Below are 12,003 nucleotides of genomic sequence, written 5' to 3'. Positions count from 1 at the left end.
ATAGTGGTTATGGAGAAGAGGAGGTTTTCAACAGACCCCAGTGTAATGGTAGGGTTCAAGGAATATCTAGAATCTTCTATTTTCCTTAAATCCTTCAGGATGTCTGTAGGCCTTGCTGAGGAATAGTGTGTACTGATGCATGAATTCATCCCAGTGAGTGGAGCCCAGCTCTGCATACTGACCCTTCTGGATCAGAAGGGTATTTTAAACAGTGGTTTTAGGGGTGACAAAAGGGATTTGTGAAACTGTAACCCTTGTTTGGGCCTGTTGAGGAGGGGAGAGTGGGTGTTCTACAAGGACAGCTGAGCTCAGAGGACCTGGAGAGACGCGCTTTGTAGCCATTTGAGAGCAGCTGCTCTAGATTGGTCAGCTGTCATGAGCACCCCCAGTGTGCAGGAGATGGTGGTGATCCTGGAAAAGGCAATTGTACTTAAAGAGAAGTCAGTAACCGTGTTTCCTCATCCTGATAACAAAGGTATTTAGAGGTATTGAAAGAAGAGTTGTCACCCGGAAGCCAAGTCAAACTTCCAGAGCCACTGAAATTCAACCTCTCCACCTCAAACCCAGCCCAAGGTGGTGGAGCACAGCTATTGTTACTGTAAGGTTAGTTGTGCAGTTCTGCTTTAGGTCTACGGTGATAGTCAGCAGGTAAAAATGAACTCGGGGATTCCAAGCAGAATGTGTACTGGCTCATGTAAGTGAAATAGCGTGCTGTCTCAATGTCTGTAGCAAGAGTTAAAATCTGTGTCAACTCTTGGATTTAGAGCAGAATTGTATTTTTATTGGCCATAGAGAGAAGATTCCTAGAATACTAGCAGATCAGCTTATGTAAGGATCTTTATGTTCGTTGCAACAAATGCAGTCCAATTTTCAGAATCCTTCATAAAAAGCATTCCTGTGCTCTGAAAAGTGAATCTGCATGTGATTTGGTTTTATGTTCCCAGTTGGTGTGTCTGTTAGTTCTTATTTGTGCTTGTTATTAATCTCACAACTACCCTTTTCCATGCTGCTTACAGGCAGTCTGCCAATGTAATTGTTTCTTTGCTGATAACTATATTGTCCTGTTGTCTTCCTAGGATTATCAGAGGGTGATGATTTGGAAACCACTAACCAAGTCAGCTTAAGAGGTACAAGAAATAAGAGGCAACAGGACAGTGCAGTTATTGCTGAAGAAACAATCCGATTGGCAAAGTCCCTACAAACAGTATTACTTTACTTACAAGAATTCTGTAGAGTCTCCCTGCCAACAGCAGAAGTTGAAGCGTGTAGCTCATGTGTGAAATCCTGTTGCCTGAGCTCAGATTTCAAGGATGCGTGTAAATCTCATTCCAAGTCTGTCACAGTGCAGTTAGGGCTGGACAAGACGCTGACTCCTAGGCAGGTTTAAGATCCGTAGCCATGCTGGGATGACATGTCAGATGATTAAAGTGAGGAACTGACTCCTCTCTTGCACATGCTGAGTAGGGTTGTGGAATCTGGAACCAAAGGGAACTATGCCAGGACCTTCCAGTCAGTCTGAGAGAAACTAAATAGCTGAACTTCCCAATAAAGCAACACTGGACTCAGTCTGGAGGAGAGTTCACAGGCCTCCAAATCAGCATAAACGTATGTGGAGCGATAAGGAGTGCAAGATAAGCTGAATTCAAGGAAGGAGTCATGGATTTGTGCTCATATGTAAAGTTTGTGACAAATCTTAGAAAATGTTCTGTATCTTTTTCTTCACTATGACTGTTGTTCCATCAGAAAGCTATGATGTGCATACTTTCCCCTTCTTCTGTTGCAGGGACCCCTCAGTGTGCCCCAGACCAGTTTCTGTGTGGGAATGGGCGTTGTATTGGCCAGAGAAAGCTGTGCAATGGAGCAAATGATTGTGGAGATGGCAGTGATGAGATCCCACATCAAAACTGCCGTAAGTTCTCCAAGTTCAGTCTTAAACATAAATGGAGGCACTGTGATGTATGGGAGTCTATCTGGTGTTGCTGAAGGATGTGTGTAAGCAAAAAAGCCTGGGTTGCCAATTACATACTGCAGACAAGGAATAATGAGGAGAAGATTATGATCTCAGGTATCAAAGTTTGCAGGGATAGTGAATCCTAGAAGCATATTATACTGAGCTTCGTTGTCCGCTTTGGTTGTGGCCTGCAGGGGAGAGTTCTGACTGCAAAGAGGCAGCTTCCAGCACAGCCTGTGTCCTCCCCCTCAGCCTGTTCTGAAGGGCAACTGCTGCCTGACAGCTGAGGACACAAGCAGCTGTCTTGTGGTTTCAGCTCAGTTATCTTCATGTGTTCCTTTCGCAGGTCCACGAACAGGGGAGGAGAACTGCAATGTCAACAATGGTGGCTGTGCTCAGAAGTGCCAGATGGTACGAGGGATGGTGCAGTGCACCTGCCACACAGGTTACAGGCTCCTGGAAGATGGCCGATCATGCCAAGGTGGGTTTTTGGAGCAGTAGCCTCCTCCCTGCTGCTTTGATGTGCTTGAAGTTGCTGGCTATGATAGGGTGCAAATCAGAGCATGAAAGCAGAAGCAAGCTATCGGTGAGGTTGTCTGGCTTGTTGATGATCTAACGGTAACTTTCTCCTTTTGTCTGTAACATGCAGATGTGAATGAATGTGCTGAGGAAGGTTACTGCAGCCAAGGCTGTACCAACAGTGAAGGAGGCTTCCAGTGTTGGTGTGAGCAAGGCTACGAGCTGCGACCTGACAAGCGTAGCTGCAAAGCTCTAGGTAAAGAGGAGTTCCACCTTATTCTGGTGTGTGTGTGTGTATTGGTCCAGTGCTCATAATTTTGTCTCTAATGCTTCATTGGCAGCATTATGCTGTTCGCTAAGGCAATGTGAGGAAAAGGAAGTACCTGGATTTGTATTAGATATGCCCAGGTTGTTGGTGAATGCCTGTGAAAATTCTGCGAGATTTTGACCATGGAGAGATACTTCACTGTTTCCTTTCCCTGCCAGCAGGACAGCCGTTGCCTTCTTTTCCTAGTCCCTTGTGATTCCTGGTGACCCAAACCCTGGGACAAAAACAGCCTCCTGCCTCTGTCTCTGTTTAGGAAATGTCTTAACCTTTCCAGTCAGTGAGGTTGTATCACACCTCCTTGTGGTTTGACCCTTTATGCTGGTCACCAGTCCTGAATGCTGTGAGTGTCTGCTGTATGGACATCTGCTGTTTTTTAAGGGCATCTATACACTTGTTTAACTTCATTCCTCAGCTCCTCTAATGTAGGAGCTGAGGAATTAGAAATTCCATTTAAAGAATTAAGATTTCATTAGGAATTCCCCTAATGAAATCAATAAAGGATGTTGATATTGTTTTTCTTGTTTTGTTTTTCTTCTTATTTTCCTTTTCTTTGCAGTGGAAATACCTGCTGAGTTTGTATCTGGCTGAGGCAGATTTTGACTGTGTCTTGTCTGTGGTAGAAGATGTGGTAGAGCGCCTGTGTTTGTATGGCTAGGAGATGGATATAGGAAAAGGAAACTATAGTCCAGCTGCCAAGTGGCTGCCTAGTGGTTTGGTTTCAGAGGCTGAGGTGAGGCAGGCTTGGGTGAGACCTGGAACGATCACTTACTGCTGAGTGAATGTTTGCCAAAAGGTTTAAAACTGCTCATCCTTGTGTTAGGACTGTGTATTGAGGATGTGAAAACAGCTCTCTGAAGTGTTTTGCACTTGGGAGTTGATTTCTTGCTGCCAGTACTGCAAAACTATGTTCTGGGACTTGGTGCAGAGGGAATGGTAGGCAGGACCCTCTCAAAATACTCTAATGCTGTGTTCCCATACATTCTCAGGGCCAGAGCCAGTGCTGCTCTTCGCCAATCGAATTGATATCCGACAAGTGTTGCCTCATCGCTCAGAGTATACGCTGCTCCTGAACAACCTGGAAAATGCCATTGCCCTCGACTTCCACCACAGCAAGGAGCTGGTGTTTTGGTCTGATGTCACTCTTGATCGCATCATGAGGGCCAATCTGAATGGTAGCAATGTGGAAGAGGTGGTTTCCACAGGGCTGGAGAGCCCAGGTGCGTCACCACAAAAAAGGCAAAAGCGTGGGGACTGACCATGGTGTGAGCATAGGGGTGGGTGAGTGGAGAAAAGTGGGTACCCAGCATTCAAAATGGAGTGCATCTCCCTGAGCAAGGGGATGGGTTGGATGGAATGGGTGTGAGATCAGTGTCCCCCTGGAGTTAATTTTGGTTGATGGGGGAAGAGACAAGAGGGCTGCCTTGGGCCTCTTCTGAGGCTGAGAGGGAAAGGGAACTATTTTTCTAAGCAGGTCCTGCTCCTGGTTTCATTCTTTGCTTAATTCTGCCTTGGAGATAGGTGGACTTGCTATTGACTGGATCCATGACAAATTATACTGGACAGACTCTGGGACATCTCGAATTGAAGTAGCAAACTTGGATGGCACTCACAGGAAAGTGCTTTTGTGGCAGAACCTGGAGAAGCCCCGAGCAATTGCTCTACATCCTATGGAGGGGTGAGTGAAACTTAGGACCCCAGTGAGCCCTCCATGCAAGTGCTTCCAGGTGAACGTTGAAAACCCCATCCTTGGTCACAAAGGCTGCTTCTGGGCTCAAGCCTTCTTTTACTACTGCCAGTTTGGGCAACCTGGCAATGCTGGGGCCCTTTAGAGCCTTCATCCTATTCTAGGCCCTTCAGGTTTCACCAGTCTGAAAGTGCTGGGTGTTACCTTGTTGGCTGTCACTTCTCCCATGGCTGTGACCCAGTCTCATGCTCGAGGTCACAGGACTGATACTGTTTTGCCCTGATAGGGAGTGATGCTAGGTGCAGTCTGTGGGACATGAGTTTTCTAGCCTGTCTCTCCGTACCTCCTCCAGCACTATCTACTGGACCGACTGGGGCAACACTCCCCGCATTGAGTATTCCAACATGGATGGCTCTAATCGGCGCATCATTGCGGATACGCACCTCTTTTGGCCCAATGGACTGACCATTGACTATGCAGGACATCGAATGTACTGGGTGGATGCCAAACATCATGTCATTGAGAGGGCTGACCTTGATGGGCGGAATAGGAAGGCTGTTATTAGCCAAGGTAAGTAACAGGGCTGTGTACGGGGGGTTTTCTCTGCAGTAAAGAAGACAGAGTAGCACAGTGCTGCTCTGAGTTTCGGAGCCACTGGCTCCTGCTTCTATGCTTGTCTCCTGTTCTTTCACTGTGGGATGAATTCTGCCACCGCTGAGGGATGGGTTTTGCTACCCAGTCTTTGGTGGATGGGAAAGAGGAATCGTCTATTACGTTAGTATAAGGTGGATTTGAGCGGGTTGACTGTGGCAATGCCTAAGGGGCAGTGGAAAGAGCTTTCCCTTGTCTCCCTGCTAGCCTTTTTGGAGGGGGAAAAAATCGTAAGTGGGCACTAGTAATGACTGACACCTCCCTTATTCCTCTTCAATTGCCATAATCTGCTCTAGAAGTGGATTGAGTTAAATGCTTTATTTTAAAATTGAGTGCTACAAATGGAGTTAGTGCTTTAGTTTATATGTTTCCTTATTCTCAATTAAATTCTGGGTAGACAATTGGACCTGATTATCTCCCTGTATTGGATGTCTATTACAGGCCTCCCGCACCCATTTGCTATCACCGTGTTTGAGGACAGTTTGTACTGGACGGACTGGCACACCAAGAGCATCAACAGTGCCAACAAATTCACAGGCAAGAACCAGGAGATCATCCGCAACAAACTCCACTTCCCTATGGACATCCACACACTGCATCCTCAGCGCCAGCCAGCAGGTAACTGCAGAGAGGGTAGAAACCCATTTGAGCTACTAGAAGACGGGCTGCCACCCACCACCCTGTAAAGCAGGGAGATGGCAAGCCTGAACCCAGTAAATAGACACATCCACCACCTCCGCCGCCATCCAGAGCTGCTGCAGAACTTGCTCCATCCGGCAGTTCAGTTGAGGTCCCTCAGCCCCGGTAACTGTGTTAGGTGTTACCACAGCTCCCCCTGCTGACACGTGGGAGTGGAGGCTTTTCAGTAAGAAATACTTGGTGGCTTGTTTATGCAAGAGCTGTTTTGGTGGGGGAAAAAATCATAAGTGGGCACTAGTAATGACTGACATCTCCCTTATTCCTCTTCAATTGCCATAATCTACTCTAGAAGTGGATTGAGTGAAATGCTTTATTTTAAAATTGAGCGCTACAAATGGAGTTAGTGCTTTAGTTTATATGTTTCCTTATTCGCAATTAAATTCTGGGTAGACAAGTTATTTTATCGATGTAGGTCTTGACACCTTGACTGGTGTTTTTCCTCTTTCCTTTACTTTTTGCTTTATGCGTGGTTGTTTTTGTCTTTGGCTACTTGAGCAGGGAGAACCCGTTGTGGGGCCAACAATGGGGGCTGTACTCACCTCTGCCTGCCAAGCAGCAAGGATTACACCTGCGCCTGCCCCACAGGCTTCCGCAAGACCAGCAGCCATGCCTGCGCCCAGAGTAAGTGAGGTGGGACCACAGCCTGCATGCTCAGATGTTCAGCGGGTGGCAGAGGGTTGGCAGTGGGAATAAGCAGCAGCAGTTGCTTCCAAGGAGATGCAGCTGGATAGACTTAATAGTAATAAGGGCCCCACCAGAGGATTCTTCACCTCTTTGATGCATTGCCCTGTTCTGCATTCCCATTGCCCTCACTAGGCTTGATGGGTGGGGATAGAGAGAAGTTCCATCCTTGGGCCCTTATTTCGGGGCTGCTATTGGTGCCATGCTACCTGTCACAGCTGATCGCTTCCCTAAAGCTCCCATAGGAGCTGTGTCAGTGATGAACAAAAAATTCAGTCCTCTTGATTGCCACAGTTTCTCTTGGTTTGGAACCATGTGGAAGAATTAGGCCAATTGTCTCCTAGATTCCCAAGAGATGGCATAGCTATTGATTTGGAAGGAGGTCTATGCCATTCTTTGAAGAACATGGTTGACTTTGTTCCCTCAGTATAGGTTACCCTCAGGAGGCAGCTCCATACTACTCTGTTCCCCTGCTGCCCACCCGCCCCACCCACCCCCCTTGGGGATATTTTGCTACCAATAAAATCCTGGGCTGTGACCTGCCAGTGAGAGATGATGTGAGTGGTTAAGGTTGGATATAGCAGGGAATTGTCTGTGTCTATCACTGTGTTGTTGAACTTAGAGAAATTAAAAGAAGACCTTTCGACCTTTGATCAGGTCTTGACAAGTTCCTGCTTTTTGCTCGAAGGATGGACATCCGTCGGATCAGCTTTGACACAGATGACCTGTCAGATGATGTCATCCCCCTTGCTGATGTTCGCAGCGCTGTGGCTCTAGACTGGGACTCAAAGGATGACTATGTCTACTGGACAGATGTTAGCACCGATTCAATCAGCCGAGCAAAATGGGATGGATCGAGCCAGGAGGTACAGTGTTAATCACGTGTGGAGGTTATGTAGCCAGGAGACTCCCTGAGCATCAGATTTGAAGCCACTGGGATACACTGGCCTTCTAAGGAGCTGCAGTTCATGCTGGATTTGTTGTTCATTAGTTTGCCTCGTTCTGGCTCAGAAGAGCCCTGAGATCACTGAAAGATCACTGAACACTTCATACACAAGTTTGGTGTACGTCCCTGCTTGTATGGAAAATCTTGAATTGGGACACAAAGCATGTTGATTTATAAGCTGTGGTCAATTCCTTTGTTGTAGCCCTAAAATCTGAAAGGAAAAAGTATTAACTCCTCTGTTATGTACTACATTTGGAACAAGAGCCACGCTCCTTGGGAATGCTTTTTGCACATGCCGTTAGGCTAATGTTGCCATAAATGAGGGGAACAGAGTTCAAAGTTTGGAGCTGCAGTTTGAACAGACATGAAAAATAGGTGTTTCTCCAAATGTAAGACTTGTTTGAACATCTAAGTCCTTAATGCTCTCTCTTGTATGGCATTGCTCTGCTTGAGCTATTGCCTTTTAAAAGTTAATGTTGTTTGTGAATGGGTAGTGCATTGGGCAAGTGCTTTCTCCCTAAGGTCTAATCTCACTAAGGATTTTTTCTTTTTGTTTTTATTTAGGTTGTGGTGGACACCAGCCTGGAAAGTCCAGCTGGACTGGCAATTGACTGGGTCACCAACAAGCTGTATTGGACGGATGCAGGTACTGGGATCCTCTGCTTTATCTAGGCTTCTGTCTTCCTTATTAGTCATGAAAACTGAAAAACAGCTGCGTAGTTCTATCTGTCTCATTCCAAATTTGTCGGTTTCTGTCTAGCAAAAAATGGAGTTTCATCTCGTGTGCTTCTAACAGAGTGGGAGTTGAGGTGGAATCCTTAGTTTAATTCTCTTTGCAGTATCCCCAGTATTAATTCTGTAGAAAGGTTTATAGTAGAAGTCAAGCACCACTGTTGTCTTGCTGCAGAGCTTGTGATTGTGTGTGTTTATGTATCTTCCAACAGTGTATCTTAGGGTGCAGCAGGTAGTATTTGGAGGATGTTCCCTGCTGGAGAGTCATAGTTCGGAGAGATGTAAGGAAGGAGATTCTTTTCTAGCTGTTCTCTCATGCTTACGGAGACACCTTGGGGGCTTAGGAAAGAGCTGGTTTGCATTCATACAGGACTCAGCACCAATGACAGCCACAGAGGTGACTTAAGAGATCTAATGGAAGGTGACACTTTGAGCCACGTTTCGTATCTATCTTCCAGCTATGAACAGAGATGGATGGAGGGGAAGAATGCATTGTTGTATGGATGTTTTTTTGCCTTAGCTGTTGCGATTCCAGAGGTCTTTGATATCTCTCTCATTCTCTCTCTTGACTTTTGTAGGAACAGATCGGATAGAGGTCTCCAACACAGATGGGACCATGAGAACTGTTCTAATCTGGGAGAACCTAGACAGACCTAGAGATATCGTGGTGGACCCTGTTGGAGGGTGAGAGATTCTTTCTTCTGGGATGATGTGGCAATTCTTGCGTGTCTAAAGATGTTCAGGTTCTTTGGTTTTGTGCAACTGTCTTTCTCTCTGGTGCCATTGTTCTACATCCTGCCAAAGACTGAAATTAGAGACCTGATTTTGGATGCTAGTTGAACAAGATAAGCAGGGATAATTACCTGTTGTGCTGTAGAGCTTGCAGGAGCTGGCTGGTGTTTTCATTTGTTTATCCTGGAGACGTAGTAACTAAAGATGTGGTACAAAAAATGTTGAGAGTGAGGCAATCTAGATCTTTTCTATTTCTCTATTTCACATCTGTGTTGAATTTGTATTCAGGCGCTCTGCTTATCAACCAGAGTTCAGTCAGAAGGATCTCCTCAGGTAAATTACTGCTGATCTTAAGCAAGCTGTAACATTAGTGGCCTCTTGGCTTCAAAGCACTGTGTTAGAGTGTTGAAGGATCAGCTGTGCCATGGAAAGCAAACCTGAGTAGAGTAACAGAAACAAGTTGTTTCAATAATGGATTTTGCTTCTGAATCATAAGACCTTGTGGAGCTGGGGAGATAGGGTGGATAGGAAGAAGCTTGCCAGCCATTGCTTTAGAAGCGTTGAAGGTCTTGAATAAAAGTGTGCTATTCTTTTCTTGAGTGGATTACTGGAAGACTAATGCAGCAAGGGCCAATGGTGGAGACTGGTAAATAATTGGTTAATTTTTAGACCTTCAACTATTATCTTGAACTTTTTCCTCCATGTTGTAATTAGGCCAGCACTTGGGCAGTAGAAGGTATATAAATTTGAGTTATCATCTCAGGTACATTACAAGAACCCAAGGCTATTAGTCAATGCTGCTTTCTGCTAGGGCCCGAAGGCACCAGGCTCTCTTGCTTCTGTGTAACACTGCCTGGCCGTAGTGGCAGTGGAGGAGTGTGGGCATTCACTTCTGTCTGGGCTTGTGTTCAGGTTCATGTACTGGACTGACTGGGGAGCCAGCCCAAAAATTGAGCGTGCTGGTATGGATGCCTCAAACCGCTTGGTGATCATCTCCTCCAACCTGACATGGCCCAACGGCTTGGCCATTGACTATGAGTCACAGCGCTTGTACTGGGCAGATGCAGGCATGAAGACCATCGAGTATGCCAGTCTGGATGGAAGCAACAGGAAGGTAAGGAAGCCATCTTTGAGGAGGGAGTCTGGGAGCCTGAGGTGTAAGTTCTAGAGCACAGAGTGCTGATGGCCCCTGCCTCTCTTTCCAGTTGAAAGTGAAATCTCCAAATCAAGACATGCTGAGCTGCTTTCACTGGGAGAGAAGAGCTCCCTTTCAGTTGCAAACTGTGTGTGAGGGAACCTTCTTTTGAGGGCTAACGTTGCCCCATCACTCTCCTTTTGCTGTGACTGTAAATTATGATGTTGAGAGGGGGCAAGGGAAGCCTCTTCCCCTTAGTGACTTCTTAGTAATGTTTTTTGGGGGGGCTGGGGGTAATCTGACCAGGTGCTGATTGGGAGCAATCTGCCTCACCCCTTTGGACTTACTCTTTATGGCGAGAGAATCTACTGGACAGACTGGCAGGCCAAAAGCATCCAGAGCGCAGATAGAAGGACTGGGCAGGCTCGGGAAACGCTGCAGGACAATCTGGAGAATCTTATGGATATTCATGTTTTCCACCGGCACAGGCCACCAGGTACAGAGCTCGCCCCAAGCCACACTGAGCTGAGAGCTTGCTCAGGCTCTGGTATGTGGCACAGCTCTCCTGCAAGGAGCTGACTTATCTGTCAGCTCTCGTTGCCTTAAGTCTCTGGGTGGAATATGAGAGCATGAGAATAACTCTCAGCTTGGTATTTAAGGGCATTCTAGAATGCATTTCTATAGCTGTTGCACCCCTTTTTTGTGCCTGTGCTACTGGCTTATGGATTTCTCATCCTCTTTCCTATAGTACGTACAGCGTGTGAAGTTAGCAATGGAGGCTGCAGTCACCTGTGCCTTTTGGCACCTCTTCCAAAAGGTTACAGTTGTACCTGCCCTACTGGGATCAACCTGCAATCTGATGGCAAGACCTGCTCCCCTGGTGAGTCCTCTCTGTAGAATCCTCATTGCAGTTTTGTATCACAGCTACATTTTGCTCCTGCCCTGTTAGAGGACAAAATTCACTTTCGCGTGCTTATCTGCTTTACCCCTTGAAAAACCCATTTATGCTCGTACCTTCAATTTGAGTGGGAATTACTATGAAGAAACTTACTGGTAACTATATTGATGCAGAAGAAATTTTTGTTGAAATGATGTTGGGCAACTAAACCAGATGTCACATTTTTCCCCATGCTTTTGCCCTAATCTTGAGGTGGATTCTTTTTTAACTACAAGGTGCTATATTCTTTAATAGGGCTGTACACACTCCTCCCATGGACCCTCTTTTTGAGGATTGTGGAAGGCACTCGGCTTCAGGCCATGGTACATCCACTTTTTCTCCTTAGCAGGAAAAAACTGACTCCTAGTTCCCGTTTCCCACACATATTAGCAGAAGTAACTCTTCTATGAGTGCACTCCTTTTCAACTTGGATGTAAAGAAGCATTCAATAACGCTCAGTAAAGCTTTTGTGTCCAGACTCCCCATAAGCCGAGATCTGCCTGAGACTTCCCCTTTCCCACTGAAGTGGATGTCACCTCCAGAATGTTCAATAAATGGTTCCTACAGTTGACTAAATTTGTTCCTCGCTGATACCTGGTCCGTTTTCAACTCTCCACAGGAATGACCAGCTTTCTGATCTTTGCCAGAAGGACTGACATCCGGATGGTCTCTCTGGATATTCCCTACTTCGCAGATGTTGTTGTCTCAGTCAATGTCACTATGAAGAACACCATTGCAATAGGAGTGGATCCTCGTGAAGGTCTGAACTTCTTAGGGTACTTGACTGTCTGTTTGAAAAGCAACAAGTGACTTCATATCTAAATGTCTGAGTAAAGACCCAGGCGCAGATCTTGCTGTAGGTTGTGAATTTGGATAGGGTTTTTTTCTAGTATGTGCTGCAAATATTCCTTGCCAATCAGGAAAGGAATGTCCTTATATGAAAACAGAGAACCCAACTATGTGGAAAAAGCTGCCTGCTATATTGACTGAGGTTCCTGTGCGTTTTTA

At 46.1% G+C, this 12,003-nt stretch overlaps 1 protein-coding gene across 1 annotated transcript in view; it reads left to right on the top strand.

Moving 5' to 3' along the window:
• The window catches only part of LRP4 (low density lipoprotein receptor-related protein 4), a gene marked incomplete at its 5' end in the record, with an annotated part of 40,540 nt that overhangs the window by 16,827 nt on the left and 11,710 nt on the right, over window positions 1-12,003 (top strand). Inside the window, 15 exons of the mRNA XM_009587376.1 lie at window positions 1,784-1,909; window positions 2,298-2,432; window positions 2,601-2,726; window positions 3,785-4,015; window positions 4,317-4,473; window positions 4,835-5,052; window positions 5,575-5,751; window positions 6,331-6,453; window positions 7,171-7,379; window positions 8,024-8,105; window positions 8,770-8,875; window positions 9,836-10,037; window positions 10,365-10,554; window positions 10,807-10,938; window positions 11,615-11,755. Coding sequence (XP_009585671.1) covers window positions 1,784-1,909; window positions 2,298-2,432; window positions 2,601-2,726; window positions 3,785-4,015; window positions 4,317-4,473; window positions 4,835-5,052; window positions 5,575-5,751; window positions 6,331-6,453; window positions 7,171-7,379; window positions 8,024-8,105; window positions 8,770-8,875; window positions 9,836-10,037; window positions 10,365-10,554; window positions 10,807-10,938; window positions 11,615-11,755 — 2,355 coding nt within the window. The remainder of the gene's footprint in view (window positions 1-1,783; window positions 1,910-2,297; window positions 2,433-2,600; window positions 2,727-3,784; window positions 4,016-4,316; window positions 4,474-4,834; window positions 5,053-5,574; window positions 5,752-6,330; window positions 6,454-7,170; window positions 7,380-8,023; window positions 8,106-8,769; window positions 8,876-9,835; window positions 10,038-10,364; window positions 10,555-10,806; window positions 10,939-11,614; window positions 11,756-12,003) is intronic.

This window comes from Fulmarus glacialis, unplaced genomic scaffold, assembly GCF_000690835.1.
Source record: "Fulmarus glacialis isolate BGI_N327 unplaced genomic scaffold, ASM69083v1 scaffold4271, whole genome shotgun sequence".
NCBI lineage: Eukaryota > Metazoa > Chordata > Aves > Procellariiformes > Procellariidae > Fulmarus > Fulmarus glacialis.
This window is presented reverse-complemented; position numbering and strand designations above follow the sequence as displayed.